Source organism: Prosopis cineraria, unplaced genomic scaffold, assembly GCF_029017545.1.
Source record: "Prosopis cineraria cultivar Desert tree isolate PC_DT_omini unplaced genomic scaffold, ASM2901754v1 PC2, whole genome shotgun sequence".
NCBI lineage: Eukaryota > Viridiplantae > Streptophyta > Magnoliopsida > Fabales > Fabaceae > Prosopis > Prosopis cineraria.
Window position 1 is genome coordinate 38386658 of NW_026555333.1, and position 19930 is coordinate 38406587.

At 29.6% G+C, this 19930-nt stretch overlaps 1 protein-coding gene across 1 annotated transcript; it reads left to right on the forward strand.

Annotated features, from left to right (window-relative positions):
• Positions 1–17115: 17115 nt before the first annotated feature.
• LOC129303690 (DNA-directed RNA polymerases II, IV and V subunit 12) lies at positions 17116–19694 on the forward strand. The gene is made up of 3 exons (XM_054943168.1): positions 17116–17276; positions 17478–17570; positions 19435–19694. The coding sequence occupies exons 1-3, from the start codon at positions 17237–17239 to the stop codon at positions 19455–19457; spliced, it is 156 nt and encodes a 51-aa protein (XP_054799143.1). The 5' UTR covers positions 17116–17236; the 3' UTR covers positions 19458–19694.
• Positions 19695–19930: the final 236 nt, after the last annotated feature.

Sequence of the window (19930 nt, forward strand, 5' to 3'; positions counted from 1 at the left end):
GATGTATTATGGGTTTATACTTGCACTATATGGTTGTTTAAAATGGTTGATTGTATTTTAGGCCCTGAATAGTTGTTGTGATGATTGTAAATGTTCATAGGACCAAAATACTAATGCAAGTATAAAATTGTTGTTTTAAACATGTTATGATTGATTTTGACGCAATGCAATGATTCTACCTCCCCCTTCTATTCTTGATATTAAAGGTTTGAGGAGTGATTTTATGCTATAATGGTATTTGAGCACATGTGAGGTGTTATATTAGTAGTCCTAATTCCAATGAATATGATCTGGGTGTTAGGAATGGCTTTTGACACTTGTTTTAGGGTTTGGACACCCTTTTTGATTGTGACAGTTGTAAAAGTGGTAAAAATGTGTTTGGATGTTCAACTTCCTAATGTGACTTGTTTTGAGAGTGAAACCCATGCTATTAGTTAGTTTTTGAAAAGAGCTCTCCATAGAAACCTACATCATGTCATTTAGATGTTGGACAAAGATTTGGGGCAAGTCAAAAGTTGCATGATTTTGCTATCAGATGACAGCAGAATCAGCTATCATAAAAATGTGTAACACGCTGCTGCGTATTGGCACCTAAACTGCAATGTGTGGCATAAAGAGCAACACACCACAGTGTATTGCTTTGTTTTTCAGTGAAATTAATGTTTTTCAACTATTTTCAATTTCTTTCACTTCTTTGAGGTATCTTATACTTCTATAATTTGTTTTCACTTTGGTTTAAGAGTTTATGAATGGTTTAAATTTATTTTGATCATGAAAACTTGGGATCCTTTGATTTGAAATTTAAAACTTGGTAATCTCCATAAAGGATAATCCCTTGATTATCATTGATTAAATTGTTAATGGTGATTAGTTTCTGAGGTTATTTCATGTTTAGAATAGAGTTCTTAAAAAATTCATAAAAGTGAGGTTCATTTCTATTTTACAATTTCTCCCGCACTTAATTATAAAGCACTTTAAAAAATCTTTTTTCATGATTATAGAATGTGAAAGTTTAATTGGAGATATGGTACTAATTGGGGAATAGGTTACTAGTTGAAATATATGACCTCCTCAAAGCATAGTAGCTTGTCAAGGTGATGGGGAATATAATGATTTTGCTTTAATGACTAATCACCACCATTCACTCAATAGAGACAGATCTTGCTCCGTTTAGTTTTCGCTTTCACATTTTGAAAAAATCCTTTTGAAATGGAATAATATTGAGATGATGTTTGAATTTGAAAAAAAGAAAATTCAAAGCCCATTTGAAAATACTTCAAATCTACTTTCATTCTCAGTAAAAATTAGGAGCTTTTACATTTGAAATGATAGATGGAACATTAAATGAGGGGGTTCAATCTAACTTTTTTAAAAAAAATATTAAATTAATTTTTGTTAAATGAATTTTTGACAAGTAGATTTTTAAAAAGGGGCATAGATATTGCATGAATAAAGTACCTACTTTTCTTTTGTTTTCTCTTTTTTGGGACATTTTACCACTAGTAAATCATAATGCATCCCAATCAAAATAAGACTACTAATTTGTGATCATAACAACCAATTTGTCATTTTTAAATATGTAATTTAATTAACTTTCAGTGCTTATATAAAGCAAGCTTAATTGGAGGAATCTATCTTTTATTTTTAATACCACAAAAAAAAATGTCATCACACCCATTGAGTACAATTCTTATATATATAAGAAAATATTGGTCATCATATTTATGTCAAAGATAATTCATGTTCCAACTATTTGAATTCCTAACCAGTGTTATCTTCCTCATATTTTGGCCTCAAATTCTCATATAATGTTTTCAAAGAAGTTGAGTTGTGAAAAGTATTCTCTTCGTAAAAATATATATATATATATATATATATATAATCTATTTGGATGGGAAGAAGGAAAATTGAAAAAGAAGATAGGAAATAAAATATTTTTCCCCATTTAAACATGAAGTGAAAAGAAAAGAAAATAAAATAACAATTGAGACTCTGACATTTTTATTTTCAAAATTTTCTATTTAGAAATGGAGAGACTTTGAAGGGAAATAAGGCAACAACAAGGCTTGAGCACAACAAAAAGTGTTGCAAATTACATCATAAGTAAATGAATTTTGACACTGTGGATATTTTCAAATCACAAATGTACCCTTGGCTACAAGATTGTGGGTTTAATGTTTACATGTAATGGCGCACATGGGTTGAATCGAGTATCATCCAAGCCTGTTGCTTGACTTATGCGCAATTTGGGCAACTTAATATTCGATTGTTTGGACTAGGTTTAGGCCAACCTTAAAAAAATTAAAAATTATTTTAAAATAATAAAACATTCATTTATGTATCAACAACAAAATATGATTATCCTTATTTTAAAAAATATTTTATATTTTTATATATAACTAAAAAAATTACATATTTAGGTTGGGTAGGTCAAGATTTGACCATAGCCTTAAGCCTCATTTGATTGGCTTGAATGGCTCAAGCTATGTGGACTTACCAAGCCCATGAGCTACTTGTATAGTCCTTTTTAATTGATAAAAAGATCAATATATTAAGAAATGTAACGCATTTGGAATGGAGGAAGGGCTGATGCTTTTACACCCTCAAGAGAGGTTTAGTAAGGGGGCCCATTATCACTGTACCTCTTTGTGATCCACATGAAAAAACTTACCCGTTTAATCCAACAAAAAAATGGATGAGAGGGAATGGAAGCTGATTAAAATTTGTAAGGATAGTCCTTCCATCTCTCATTTATTTTTTGCCAATGATATTGTTCTTTTCATAGAAGCTTCTCTTCAACAAGTTAATGTGATAAATAAGTGCTTGAATAATTTTTATGAAAGCTTGGGACTTAAAGTCAACATTGATAAGACTAGGGTATTCTTCTCCTTTAATGTTTTAACTATAATAGAAGCTCAAAGTTAAGTAATGCGCTTAGGTTTTCACATATGATGAATCTTGAAAAATATCTTGGCATACCGCTTCTTCACAAGTAAGTTGATAAGGATACGTATCGGGATGTTTTTGATAAGGTGAAAAAGAGATTGACAAATTGCAAGGCTAACTCTCTTGCCCTTGCTGGAAGAACCATGTTGATCAACTTTGTTACCACCAGTATTCCTATCTATACCATGCAAATAGCTAATTTCCCTACTGCAACTTGTAATGATTTCGATAGGAACACTCATAATTTCTTGTAGGGTACTACTAATGAATGGAGGAAGGTTCACCTTGTTTCCTAAGATAAGGTTTGTACACCCAAGCTTCAAGGAGGACTTGGTATTAGAAACACATGACAACAAAATCTAGCCTTTCAGATGAAACTGGAATAGGCCTTATTAAATGACAGGATGCTCTTTGGCTATGTAACACTCTAAAATTTTTATTTTATCTTTTTTTTCAAATACAAATAAATAGTTTGTCTACCATGGTAAAAAAGAGTAAACCATATGTTTAATAAAATCTACTAGGGTAAAAAGAACTATATTAGTACTTAAGAATATAAATAATTTTTATAAAGTATGCCATGGTAGAAGGAGTTTTACTTCTAGTAAAATATCTTTAAAAATAGACTATCATGATTGAAAAGGTTTGAATATAACAAAAGAAGTCTAATGTGGTAATTTAGGAACTAAGTAGGTTACTTAAATAGAGATTAGTGAAAAGTAAGGTTAAATGAAATAAACCTAATGGAAAACATTATTACATAAGAATGTACTAATGGGATCCTAATTGAAAATCAATATTTGAAAACTACTAATTGTTCCAAAAAAAAAATAACAAATAGACATAGAATCATGGTTCTTATGTAGGCATAATTTCGAATAATATATCAAATACAGTTAATGATTTACCAAAGTGATCTAAGTGCACCCTGCAAACAAAACACTAAGCTTTGGTTAGATAATCACACCTTTCAAAACAATTAATTTTGATCATCAATAGCTGAAATGGGCCTAAACAATCCTTTTCACACTTTAACACCATTATCCAACTAAAGACCACTTCTAAGGCATACTTAATCACAATACATTCACATTTAACATCATTCAATAACATATCATAAGGAGTCCATTTGATCATAGTTTCCAATAACTACATACTCAAGACACCCATTTCTAAACTCACTCCTTTTTCACAATAATACACAACTAAGGAGTCCATTTCACAAAACAAGTACTAAAGGACTACACTAACCCTTAAACCACACACAATATACTATTATGGACTCGTGCAACACACCATTACTAACCAATCATAGGTTTATCAAATTTTCATTGCTCAATTCCCTAATCACACAAATATGAGGGGGAGCCAAATATTCTTAAACCAACATAACAACCATCGTATTCAACCAATTACACAACTTCCTACTTGCATTAGTATTTTTGCTCTAATTAAACTTTACAATCACATATCATGTAGCCTAGGGCATAAAATATGCATTTAAATCATTTTCAAAAATAATGCAAGTAGTCAAAATAAATCATATATCAACTTAGTTGGCAATTTACAAAACAAAATACACATAATCAAAATGATATGAGGCCTACTATTAGGAATTTCTCTGAATCCTAAGCCTTTGGTTGTTTTCCCCGATCCTAATCCTAAGAGTTAGTCCCTGTAATATTGAAGAATGAGAGGTGAATGTAACCACTTAATAACTAAGGTTAATCTAGCCTATACAATTGCATATAAATTAATTAAGGATGCCAATGGCAACTATAAATCAATTTGCAATTAGGAAAGATTTTCAAGTTTGCCCTAACCACAAAACTAACAAGCATATGGTCAGGCCCCATATTTATCCTTTCATAATGCATACAAACACATGTACATGTGAGGTAATAATAACAATCACGTGCCCTTATAAAAATTATGCTAGACCACAACAATAACAACCATGTAATCGAAAATATGAAATGCATGATCAATGCCAATCTTATACCCTCCCGATATCTTCGATATGAAACTAGTGGCTATTTAGTGGCTACATCCCTAATTCAGACTAACTAAACCTTCCACTCATGAAGAGCTACCTGAACAAGGCTATCTAACTTACTTGTGATCTGCGGTTTCCCCTAATGCTAACAACTATGGGGTGTTGTATCCCTAATTTAACATTTTTATGAACTAGTAGAGACTAGTTAAGTTTAAGTCCCTCGAAGAATAAATAGGATGGTCCCTAATCAACTATAAGATAGTGGCTACCTCTTGATTTTAATGGTTAATACTAAGGCTAGCTTTTGATTCCAACAGTAAGTCACCACTACCACGAGGATTTAACAAATCTACTCCTCTCCCTATAGGTGAACTCCCATCATAAATGATCATGCTATGCACATTAATATATAGTATGTAAACCCATATCATTTTTAAAATGCAATATCCATTTTCATCACAACATGTCCAACACTCACCACATAGTACACAACAGACATAATCCCATTATTAATCTCCTCTTTCATTATGCATGCACATAGTAAACCATCATTTTGTATCATGTAACATCCCAATTTTTAATTCCTTAATTTACTAAGCTTAATTAGGATAAGTAAGTAAGTTAAGGTAGTGTGTGGCCAGGGAGATTAATAATCATATTCAATTGTATTTCAGCCTTAATTGTGAGTCCGGTATCAAGGCGGGCCACTGGGGCATTGAAAGGAGAAGAAAATAAAGAGTTAATATTATTGTACCACACACCATGGCATGAATCACATTTGTTGTAGTGCACAGACACCACAGATGTGAGAAGGGGACCATTTTGTGCCATGTGCCGTGGTGCATTGCACGTTTGTCACCGCATATTGCCATTTTTTGCAAAATTAAGAGTCACGATTATGATAAAAACATAAAGAAGAGAAAGGGAGGAAACAAAGAGGACAAGTTGAGCACTACTAGGTTAATTCTTGCATGACATTAGGAGTATTTTAGAAGCTACAAACACCAAAGGTAAGTATCACACTTATTAATCTCTTTATCTCTTTCACATTTATGAGTTTTTGATTAGGGTTTGATAGTGGAATATGATTTTCGATCCATATAACTTATAGGTCCAAATCTATTAACTCAAATAAAGTTAATGGGAGTAGATTAGGGTATCTAAACCTAGGTATAATGAATTTTGGTGTCTTAGGTTATTAGGCTTCATAAATATCTGAAAATTTTATTAATATAGGTTGTTAAAAAAGTGTGATATCATTAATGGGAGTTTAATGGCTCATTAATGCTATTAGAGACTAAAGAGAGTTAATAAACCTAATATTTAGGCCTAAACTCATATCAAGTGGGCATTAGGTAATTTAGAAAGGGAAGATTAGAGTTGAAATGTGTGAATTTGACAATATTAATGAGAGTTAACTTGGTAAATTATAGATTAAGCTCTTGGATACCAATTTGGCTTGGGAAATTCAAGCTTGAAAGCTTAGAATATTGAGGGGTAAACCTTTAACCTCTCAAAGGTTTGAGGTGACTAGGGGAACCCTGCTTTGGGTAATTATATGTTAATTGATTGTTTATTATAAAGTTGTGAATGTTACATACATGAATTGATTTCTAATGTTTAAAAGTATGATTGTGCATAATGTCATATTTGGCTTGAAATGTAAAATGTGAAATCAAGATGGTTTTTAAACTATGAAAATGTATATATTTTTAGGAAGATGAATGTGATATTGTGTTGAGGAAAATTCTTGTCAATGAAGAAATGGATTATTGTGACAAGTGAAGATAATGTTAGGAAATTTTATTGGATGCTAACTTAGGTAGTGCATGATCGTGAATCCAATATGTTAATTGTGATAATCAATAAATGATAATGTGAAAATAAGTGAGCATCATACATGGCATGATCAATGGGCAGGAGTTTGCCTAGGGATTAGGAGTAGAGAAAAATTCATATGGTATTTAGACTACTTTTCAATGCAAGGGCTATAGCCTTATCCCACATTTTATCGAGAGACTATCTCATAGTTTGTCGAGAGACTAAAACCTAGCTTTCTCCACTAATTTATCAAGGAAAATATTTTAAGGAGTACGAAACCCTAAAAATTTGAGAGTAGAGAAAGCCATGGTCTGAGAGTGAGTCATGTGACCTTTGACTAGGTTACACCTCATGATTGGTGAGCTTAGGTAGTTCATTCACACGAACGAAGCCCTGTTCAATGTTATAGCCCACAGTTTCAATCAAAGGAAATAAGGAAGGCATAAGGTTAGTTGATCATTTCCTATGTAAAATATATGACATGTCACACGTGTTGAGTTATGGCAAGTTGAGTGGATAACGGGTCATGGTCACATGTCTAAATGTGTTGTGACAATGCACCTAGTGTATGTGAGATGAAAATGGATTAAAAATGTAATGATAAGTTTTGATATATGGTTGAACATGATTTAAGAACTTGTTTTCATATGCATGTATTTGATTTACAATTAATGTATAACTGTATAGGGTAGGTTTTACTTTGGTTACTGAGTGGCTAGACTCACCCCTTTCATTTAACACTTTACAAGCTCTAGCTCTAATACAAAAAGGAAGAAGGTTCAAGAGGCTAGGAATTAGTTCATTCCTACTATATGTCTCTAGTTTATATTTATTTTGTGTAATATAATATTGTTGCCAATTCTAGGTTGCATATTGTTATACTTGCACTATTTTGTTATTGCAAATGTCTTAATTATATTTTGGGCATTGAGTGATTGTATATGGATATATGTGTGTGTGTATTGATAGGGCCAAAATACTAGTGCAAATGTCAAAATAATATTTTAAACATGTCATGATTAGGGGAGAGCATCGATTAATTTGGTTCAATTCAGTTGTGATTAAAGAAAACTGACAAACTGAAATTAAATAATTTTTTGAATCGAACCAAATTGAATTTTTGAAAAAATCAAACTAAATTTTAATGATTCGGTTCCGTTATTTATTTCGGTTATTAGGCCTTTTTGTTAACACACAGGGCCTTTTTTTGTCAACAAATTAGGCTTGTCTCTAAAAAAGAACATCATGCTAATTAAGAAATAATTTAAAACACCAGATGCCCTTAACTAAAGTGGAGGAAAAATGATCTGGACTGGTCTAGTGGACCTTGTGAAATCTTAATTATTGGAACCTCAAACAATTATAAAATTAACATGACAAATATAAATAGTGAGGAAAACAAAAGGGATCCCCAAAAACAATAACATGGACACTGGACAATATAGAAAAGCATATCAAAATAAAGGAATTAAATATAATATTATTATTTCTAAAAAATATTAATAAAAATAAAAACAATCCTTAATAATATAAATCAATTATAATATTTATAAGTATATATAATTAATTTTAGTTTATTCGGTTTTGCAATCTTCAAATCGAACCTAATCATTTAAACTAAAATTTTTTTAAGAAAAAATCAAACCGACCATTTAAACCAAATAAACCGAACTGAATAGATTAAACTCAATTTGGTTCGGTTCGGTTTTGCTCACCCCTAGTCATGATTGATTTATGAGTAAATGCAATAAATTTACCTCCCCCTTCTGTTTTTGGTGAAAAAGGAATTAAGGGGTGATTTTGTATTATGTTGTTGATTGAGTGTGAATGACATGTTATACTGATAGTACTAGCTCTAATGAACATAGTCCAGGTATTAGGAAAAGCTTTTGGTACTTGTTTTGGATTTTAGACATCTTTTATTGTAAAAAGTTGTGAAAAGTGGTTAAAATTTGTTTGGATGTCCAAATTCCTAATGTAACTTATTTTGGAAGAGAGACCTATGCCATTAGTTAGTTTATAAAGAGAGTTTTTTGTAGACACCTAGATCATATTATTCGGACGTCAGATAAAGAATCAAAATGCATCAGAAGTTCTTTGATTCTGCTATCATTTACGTGCATGGCACCTAAGCTAAGGCATGTGGCATAGAAAGTAACACGGCACGGCGCAGCATACACAAGCCATGGCTCATGCCCTGTCTCACAACAAACATGTTATTTTTCAATTGATTTTGATTTCTTTCACTCCTTGGAAGTACCCCATGCTTCCATAATTTGTTTTTACTTTGATATAAAAGCTTATGATTGATTTAAACTTATTTTTAACTATGAAAACTTGAGATCCCTTCTATTGAAAATCAAAACCTGGTAGTCTCCTTAAAGGGTAATCCCTTCATTATCATGATTTGATTGGTTAATTGCGTTTAGTAGAGTGAGATTTTATACATAGTCTCACTAACATAATTTCATATACATCAAAATTTGCTAAGATTTGCATCAAATAGGTTTACAAACACCCGATAAGTTTTCAAACAATTAATTTAATGAATAATTAATTAACAAACAATTATACAAACTAAATTTTCTCCCAATTACCACAAACTTTTAAAAAGTCAAATGTTTACCTCTCAAAATATAAACTTTCAAAGCTCTCATCAAACTTGAATGGTACCAAATAAGTTAGTCTATAATTTAACCACAAGGATACCCATTAATATCCTTATTCGAATAATTTTCACACTTTCATCAACCTTTCAAACTCACACATAACACAGTCTCTCAGTATCAACAAACTCATTGAATTTACTAGGCTCCTTTAACTCACATTTTCATTAATGAATCATTAAACCATCATTAATGGCCATTAAACACTCCCAACAACCTCATTATGACCCAAATTAGGACATTAATGGCCCTTACCAACCAAAAACTTGTCAAATCATTATTATTAGTTTTAAATAATCTAAACTAATTTCATCAACTCTATTTTAGTCAATCGATTTGGACCCATAACTCATATAGACTAAAAATCACTTTCTCCATTCAAACCCTAACTCAAATCCTCATTAAAAGGGAAGAGAAAAGGGAGGAAAAGAGTTTAGAACCCTTACCTTAAGTGTAGGATGGCTTGGAGTTGCTCACAACCTTCGAATTGCAAACCTAGTAAAGCAAATCCTCAGTCCTTCATCCCTCTTCATTTCTTCCTCTTTCTTTCCCACTTTGTTACAGTCTTATTTTGCATATTTTTGAAATAGGGAATTTTATATGCATTTTTAATCACAATCAATGTTGGCCTACGTATTTCATAACTGTGGACGATTGAAGCCATTCAAACTAGTCCACTCTCTCTATTTAATATTGCAACTAGTTGAAGCCATATGCTATATTCAACCATAGATGGTTGTAATCAAAATTACATTATACTCCTAATTCATCATCAAATCTCAACTTAACCACTCTAAATCTTGAATAACTAACATATTTAGATTTCTAGTTATTTATTAATTTTAATAAACTTCAAATAAACATAATCCCACAAATAAATCCTCAACCATACATATTTTCATCGATTAATTCCCTAATATAAAAATTAGGATGTTACAAGGTAGAAATTCTCTAAAGCAAGTATAAGTGTAGATTGTATATTATTCCCCATATTGATAAGAAAAAGCTTGATGCAAACATTTAGTTGGGAATTAAGTCAACTTGGGAATAACACTATTCTTAGTGCAAATCATGGAGACTCTACTTAGAAGTGGAGTAAAAATATGCAATTTTTAATCAAGTTTACTTACAATATGCTAACCCAACAAACCACTGTTAATAACAACACTTAGAGGCAAATATGGAAACTTCATGTTCAAAAACGATGTAAGTATTTTTCATGGTTAGTTTATTATAACAAGTTTCTTACAAATGCAAGTTGCAATAAATGTCAAATGCATGCAGATGATCGATGTGAGATATGTAAAGATGTTGCTGAAGATGTTCTTCATGTGTTACGAATACAAAAAGCTTCTGGCTAGAACACATTTATCAGGAATACAAAATGGAGTTCTTTGGTGTGGAGCAATATGATCGGATTAGAAGGAACGTTGGATCCTATAAGAAAGCACTTGGTGTTCCTTGGAATTCTTACTTTTCTATAGCATGCTAGCATCTCTAGAAAAGGAATAATAATGAAAGAATATTCTATAATAAAGCTACCTTGAATGCAACCATTAATGTGCAAGCTTTCAGATTTATTAAAACATTCCTTGAATGTCGTACTAAACCTAAATGAACTATAAGGAGGAAACATGACAACCATATCCTCAATGGCAGTTGGACTCCACCAAATGATGACTAGCTTAAATGGAATGTGGATAGTGCTTTTGCTACAAAACAAAATATTGTGAGTCATGGTGGATTTATTAGAGATGGTAATGGTGAATTCAAAGTTGGGTTCATGTATAAGATGAATGATGAAGATCCTTTTTATGTTGAGCTATGGGCATGCTTGTGGGGATTGAAAATGGCTTGGGATTTTGGTACTTATAAACTCATCCTTGAGTTTGATTCCCATATCAAGCCATTGAAGCGATCAATGGAACAACATTCCTCAACTACTCAGACTCTACTGTCATTTTTGAGATTAGACACTTGCTAGGTCACAATTGAGAGGTGCTTTCGTAGAAAATATCAAGAGATGCTAATGAAGCTATTAATAATCTTGGAAAAAAGGCTTTTTCCTGTGTGGTTGAATTTCACCCTTTGCTATCCCGTCCACACGAATTAATTACTATCTTACAGCAAGACTTATTTGTTGTTAATTAGTTTTTCCTTCTTTATCAAAAAAATATTAAGAAATGTAAAAGGAAAAAGTTCTCCCCACTATTATTGTCTACCAAAACATTGCTAGCTATGGCTAGAGCTTTGATGGCCATTGGATTGCCCAGGCCTATTTAGATCTTAAGAAGGTTTTTATTTTTTTTTATGTTGTAAAAAATAATGGGGAGAACATTGTTTCTTCATTTTTCTTTTTCTTCTATCTGTTTCTCCTCTCACTTTCTTTTCTCTAAATTTCTTTTTATCAAAAACAATTAGGCTATGTTTGGTTGGAAGGGAGGGGAGGGGATGGAGGGAAAGGAGGAGGAGGAGGAGAGGAGGGGAAGGAAAGGGTGAGGAGAGGGGAGGGAAAATTTACCCCTTCCCTTCAACCAAACAAACCCTTACAGTGTTGGAACGCTTTATATATCTTTTTTGATGAGAAAACACTTTATGTTTTTATTAAAGTTAATGTAGAGTTATCATTAAGAAAACTAAAAAAAATGAATGTATAGTTTTTGTTTTTTGTTCCCTGATCGAATAGCTTAATATCATATTAGAATTCTTATATTAAGTATACTTAAAAATAGTATAATCTATTAAAATAATTTAAGCTATTTGATTAGATATCTCTTAAACTTATATATTTATGATTTATCTTTTAATCTTTAGATGTAAAACTTTTTTCATAGTCTAATAAAATATAGAGCTAGTTTGGAAAAAATGAAGTATTTGACTGACTCCAAATTGTAGTGTTTGGATTTATATACACAACCTCCCAGTATACGTGCTTCCTCTATTTTTCTAGTTTAAATTTGTGAATTTATAATTGGTTTGATAGTGTTATAACTATTAAAATTACACATATGATATGAGAATATTTTTAACCTTAATGGCGATAACAGATGGATTGTTTTCTTGCATGAAATTACAAAAATTTACTTGGGAAATTTTGAAAAATTACTTAAAATTTGTTGGAGAGTCAAACTATTTATGAATTTTTATATACACACTACTTAATTGAGAATTGCCATTAATTATTTTTTTTTTGAAAAAAAAGAGAGAATCCCATTCAAAAAAGGGACAACTGTACTCTGTTTGGCGTCACCCACATTGGAAATATAAATGTCTAGGTGCTCTTCACTAACCGCCATTCTCTTCCATCAACAACAACGTCACTTTTTCGTTATACTTATACCATTTCCAGCCTATTTTATTGCTGGTTTTTTCCCCCTTAATTAGAGGAGCAATCCAAGTAACAATGGATAATAAAATTTTTAATCTTTTAAATTTATTTTAATTATTAATTTAATTTTTTAAGTTTAATTTTTATTCATTTAGTTTCTCATATTTTCATAAATTATTATGAAAAATTTTTAAGTTTAAAAATATAAATTCACATTCAAAATAATCTAACATGTACATTGTAAGGTATATTGATGGCTTGATATATTTTTTTTTTGTGAAAGAAATTTATATATTGTTAAATAAGAATAAAATAACTTATAAATTAATTTAATTTTTATCAATATAATCCCTTACATTGTGTTTTGTTTTTTTTTAAATTAGAGTCTATTTTTTTCTACCTAAATAATGATAGAGTACTTCTTTTCATTAATCTAAATGACCTCTATCAATGTTTTGTATTCATGTTAAAAAATTTTAATAGTGGTATCTCCTTTTTGAAAAATAAGGACTATATTTTTTATCAAAATTAACTTAAGGAACTAAATCAGTAAAAATTAAATTTAATACAACATATCATCAATTGAGATAAATTTGAGGGATTAAAAATTACATTGCCCTCATATTAATGATGTTTTTTTATCAAATTAATAATAATTATTTTTCAACTTTTTAAAAGAATAGTTTAATTAAGTTAATACAAATCTCATTTTCTGTATTAAGATATTGTACAAAAATTATTTTTGATATAATATAAAACATTTTCTTGAAACAATTGATGGTCCCCAGTATAAAAACAGTCCAAATTTCAATTATTATTATTATTATTATTATTATTATTATTATTATTATTAAGACACTTTTATATGACATTTAATAATGATATAAATGGGAAGATGTAGTCATTCTGTCCTAATTTATATGGCATTTTTTTAACAAAATTATGCATATAAATGGAGTTCATTAAATACAGTTATAACCTTAATTTTTCTATAAATTTTTAAAAATATCCTTGATTAATATGAGGTAGAGAGAAGTAAATTTATTTAAGGAGTGAAACAATATGAGATAGTATTAGAATAATTATCATTAATGAAATCTTATTTTTTATTAAAACATTTTATATTTTAAGATACCAAATTACTTAAAATGTTCTATAAATTGGATAGAGAGAGTACATTTTTTAAAGATTAAGATTTCAACTAATTTTGTTTAAAATCAATGAAATAATTATTAATGTCCTATGTAATATTCTTTCTATTCAAAAATATAGGGCATTTTTTGAGGAGTTTGATGTTAAAAAATGTAAGATATTTTTAGTCTTTCGAAATATAATTATTACTTTTTTTAAAACTGTCCCTATTGATAATGACTTTATATTTATCATAGGGTATTTAATAGGAGTAAATATGAAAAGATATGGTTAGTTTGAAAGTAAATAACTATTTTATTGAAAATAAAATTTGGTTCAAAATACTTTATATTTTTTAATAGAGGGAGTAGATGGGGGGAATTCCAATTTTTAGTAGATTGATTAAGAGTTTTTGTGCAAAATTGAAGCTGGTGGATGAAAGGGAAGAAAAACGTGTGAAATGTGTATTGCTACAAAATTCTTACATTGACCTAGTGTACTGCATTATTCATGTTTTGTCTAATAAAAACATGACATGTTAATCAATTATAAATACAAATTAATTTTGTTATTAATGTATTGATAATAATAGCAAGAAAAAAGACTAAAAATTAAAAGAGTTACATTATTTTAAAAATAACATAATTAATACATTATTTTAAAAATAACATAACTAAAAAATAATGATATATAAAATTTTATTTAATTAAATTGATATAATTTTATTAAATAAAGGATGAAAGATACTTCTCCCTAAAAAACAATTTTTTTAATCTAAGGTTGTGAAAAATTGTATAAAATTAAGCTAAATCAAGTTATATAAAAATGTGACATTTTGATGAAGGGTCATCAAAAATCAAGATATTATTATTATTATTGTTCACCCTTATAAATATTAAAACTTTTCGTGTCACCCCTATCACTTCGCTAGCAGTGATGTTTTAATTTTGTCTTGTAGTTTTGCGTTTTACTATGTGTTTGATAACAACAAATGCTGCGACAACCAATCAACATAAAAAGTAGTAGCGTTGTCTCCAATAATTAGGGTGCTCTGTATAGGTTGTCTGACTATAAATTTCTGTACCGTTAAGAAATGGGGTAAAAAATATAAAAAATTAAAAATTATTTAAAAATATGTTTTCATTATCTATTCTGAAAATATAAAATAAAAATTATTTTGAAAAACAAAAAAATATTTTGTTTCTTTTTTTTTGCAAAATTTAAAAAAAAACAGAAAATATCATATTTTTATTAGAATCAGGAATAAGGCTCATGCCTAGAGAGTCAAGTTTAAAGACCTTATTTAAATAAGGGTTCGAGATTTAAAAATTAAATTTTTTTTAAAATAACTGAGCTTGAGAGCCTAGTCCTGATTAACTCTGTAAAAAAGAGCCTGGGCTTGGAAGGCTCTTCAAGCTCTAATAAGTCTGATTATTTTGCACACATACATTTGATTGATAATGATATAATTTGATTAATATTTATTATAGGTAATGAACAAGAAGTTACAGAGATAATTAACATTGAATCTCCACCTCCATCTTTAATAAATTAATTTACATTTGAGGATTTAATATTTTATTTTTAGATGATGATGAGGAGGATTTAGATTTACATTGATGAAAATTTTTATGTTAAATTTTATGTGAGATTTTGATTTGTTTCATATTAAATTTTAAAATATCTTGCTTAAATTAAAATTTTAATTTTTTTTTGAGAAAAAAGGCTAGGCCTCAGAATTAGGTTGGATAATCAAGCTTTAGGGTTTAAGCGCTTAAGAGTTGAGCCCATAAAAACTAGGCTCATCCTAATTTCCATCTCTAATTTTTATTAATGATAAATATGTTAATAAAACAAATATTTCTATCACTTTTTATTTCATGAGATATGTTTTTTAAAATAATGGTTCAAGCAATCTTTTTTTTCATGTATTGTTTTCAAAAATTGTTTTAAAAACATAAAAATAAAGAATAAAATCAAACAGGCCCTAAATTTTTTTACAAAGATAATTACAATTAAGTCTCAAATAAAAAATTAATTATTTCTTTTGTCCTTATAAAAAAATATTACCGATTAAATTTTCTGAATTATAAATAAATATCAAATGACATTCTTTCCCTTATAAAAAGATAAAATACTTATCATTTTAACCAACTACTTTGATGGGCTATCGGTTGATTATAAGATCAACATTATTGACAACAACACCCTCTAAGTAATTAAAAATATATTTATTTAAATAATATATTATTAAAATATCAATAATTTTACAATTATTAATTTAAAACTTATTTATAAATATTTATCCAAAACTTATAAATCCTCTTTTAAAAATTAACAACTCAATCAATGTATCCAAGATTTACTAGTAAGTGTGTTTTTCATACTAGATAAATTATAAATTAAAATGGTGTGATAGATCATAAATCTTCATCTAAAATTTATAAGTCCTCCTTAAAAAATTTACAACTAGGGTAAAATAATGCATTCACTTTAAAATTATAGATATATTAGGTAAGTTATAATTTCTAGAACATTTATAATTTAAAAAATTGACTTGTAAATTTGTGTAAAGATTTGTGAATAATCATATTTAAATTTGCATATATAAAGGTATTAATATTTTAGTAAGATATTATTAACATAAATCTAATATTTTTTAGTTATTCATAGATGTTGTTGCTAACAATGGTGATCACTAATCTAATAATCATCCAATAGTTGGTCAAACTGACTGGTTGAAATAGTATTTTAGTTTTTTATATAGATAAGAAAATAACATTAATTTCTTTAAATTTAATTAATGATAATTCTCTTATAAAATATCTATTTGTTATTTAGTTTTTTCTTTAATTTTTAAGTTTTTTGTAATTTTTTAATCAATAAACAGTCAAAATTAACATTTATTTACTATAAGAACAATATTGCACCCAATTTAAATATTAAAAGGAAACAGTGCAGAAAAAATTTGGATTTCAGACATCTCTAGTCCTAGCCCCAAACCAATAATTTAAACGCAAAATTGTCCCTTTGACCTTAATTCAAATGAGTTGGGCTGTGATATAAACCTTAAAGCACAAATCTGAGGCCCATTCTACTTCGTCTCTCATGATTGGGCCGATCAGATTTACATGGGCATAATTTTCTCTTAGAAGTGGGCTCCTGGGTTACCCATTAAAAGGTGTATTTATTATAATAATAATTTATTTATAACAACAAATATATAATTTTGAGGGTCCAAGAAGAATAATACCAGTCTTCCAGTGAATTCCTTGCTTGGCGCCGGCGTCAACTCTGAATCGGAAGACCTAGGGCTACAACCCTGATTCGCTGCTATTTGCTGAGGCCATGGATCCTCAACCTGAGCCTGTTAGCTACATCTGTGGAGGTGTGTTTACTCTACCAGTTTTCCAGTTTGGTAGTCAATAAAAAGTATGTTGGTAAAAATACATGGTTTGCTTGAGTTTCTTTTATGTATTTGCATCTGCAATTAAACCTTATTCTCTGAAATTTCTCATCCCCTTTTAAAATTTGTTGGGTCGTGAGCCATTATAGTATTTTTATCTGGTTTTTTTTTTTTATTGTGTAGATTGTGGGATGGAGAACACTCTTAAACCAGGTGATGTGATACAGTGCCGAGAGTGTGGTTATCGAATCCTCTATAAAAAGCGAACTCGTCGCAGTAAGCTCCGCTATCTCTGAAAACCCTATGATCATGTTCTATTTTGCTTACAACCTTTAGAAACTCGAGAAGCAAGAACTTGAATTTTATTCTATATTGGTTATAATGTTCCTTAAACTTGGATGCATGCCCACTTTAAAGAGTGAAGATAAATGTGTGCCAATATATAATTAGTAATTGTAATTCTTTAATTGTTGAAGGAAATGAGTTATATATTGTACAATATATACATATGTGTGGGTGCTAACTTTGTTGGAGTGAAACCCTTGTTTAGTTCACATTATAAGTATGCGGTCACTTATTACCTTAATTGGATTTTTTGGGGTTTTCTTTCTGTTTCGTATGAATATTTTTGTTTGTTTAGCAAATATTACTAAGTGACAGGTCCTAGTTGCTGTTCCCAGTTTTTAATATCAGCTGGATCATCCGTAATTCTCGGAAGACTCAAATTTGGTTTAATGCCCATTAAAAGAAAGAACAAAGGGACTCTTCTTCAAAATACTCAATTGGGATATTACATAAATGGTTTTTTCTTTTTCTTTCTTTCTTTCTTTTTTTTTCCTTTTATCTAGGGAAATTGGGTTGGTTGTACAGTGTCCACTCACCAAAACCTTTAGGGATAACCAGAACTGGCCTCTTTAGTGTATAGGGAAATTGCTTATATGTTTGGCTTTTGAGTGATAGGACAAGGAGGGATATATCCATATGGAATATAACACTCATCTTTGTCTCTGCCTCAAGTTTGCTTTTGAAGAATCATGGCTGATTACTATGGAATTTTTTTAGCTTCAGCATTCATTTTATCCATAAGATAGAAACTCACGTATAAGTTTCTACTTAAGCCGTTTCTCTTCTAATGTTTTATGTAGTGAATAATCTTTATACAGTATCTCTTCATATCTGATGGGTGTATTACTTGTGTTAAAATGGTTAGGCTTGGAATATACGCCTTTATATATTGTATCCCTCATGATTTCATGTCACTGGATTTATATTTTATTTTTTATATTCTAGAATGTACAAAATATAATATTGTGTCTTTCTCTCCCTCTTTTCTTTCTACTAAGAAATAAGAATTCAGATCGAAGGCATTTGGTGATTTTCTTTTGTTTAAACATTTAGCCTTGCATTATATACTACTACTAGTAGATTTTCAGGTGGACCATATAAAGATTTTGTCGTCCTTATTTTTAGCATATTTGCGGATATAACTTTGCTGATTCTATACCTTGCATCTCTTTTATATGATATTAAAATGGTTGAAGATAAATGCTGACTTCTTTTCTATTGATTCAATAGAAACTTTTCCGTGCATTCTTGTTGCAAAGATTTTGTTTTTCCTTGGAATTTTTGCATCATGTTGGGTTGTGGAAGTTTCTCCAAAGATTACCTAATGAGCTTAAAGCAATTCAATTGTTAGCAGTTTAATCAATTTGACCCTGTTTTATAGATTGAATTCATATTTAATTGGTATGGATTCTTGTCTTGTGGTTTAACTACCTCAAATATATTTTGGTTTCATTTACTCAGAGATAAGATATTTCTGATATTGTAACAAGAAGGATTTATGATCCATTCTGCGGCCATAAAATTTTATATTAAGGCATGTTTCTGGCTATAATAAGGAAATGAAATATGAATATTATATCAGATTCCGGTGTATGACTATACGTGCTGTGTATGTTGATACAATTGTTGTCTAGATCACCAAATTCATAAAATACAAGCAGTTTTCGGAAGCACGCCATCTCGAACCATAATTTTCAATCCGACTCTAAAGTTGTGATCTTTTTTTGTTTCCCAAACTGTTGCCTATACATGCAAGTTATCTACAATTCTCAGGCAAATTATTTGTTTTATGCAGTTGTCCAGTATGAAGCACGTTGAAGAAAACTGTCACATCATTGCTGGGAAATCATCACATAAATGTCTTGAACGTGGTTTATAATCATGGTTTTCAGTGTGCTGTCCATAAAATTGATGAACAATTTGATACTTGAACTATGTGATTAACTCTGCCAATGTGGTTGCATTTGTGCAATGGCTGGTTATTGCTAGTGCCATTTTGTGGGAACTTACATTTGGTAAAAGAGAAGGAACTGTGAAGTATGTGGTTTTGTTTTAGATCTTCGTGCAAAAGTTAGCATCACTTTCATGGTTACACAATGCTTTGGTAAGGAGAAGGAAAAAAAGGAAAAATTACTGAGGTATGCCACAATATAATTATCACAATATCTATTGGCAACTCAGTATAGGAAAAATGGTAACATAATTAGATAGTTATGATTTTGCACTGATGAGTTGTCAATGGATCTTTATATTCTTTTGGTATTTAATTATGTTGTGTGAGATTTGTGTGT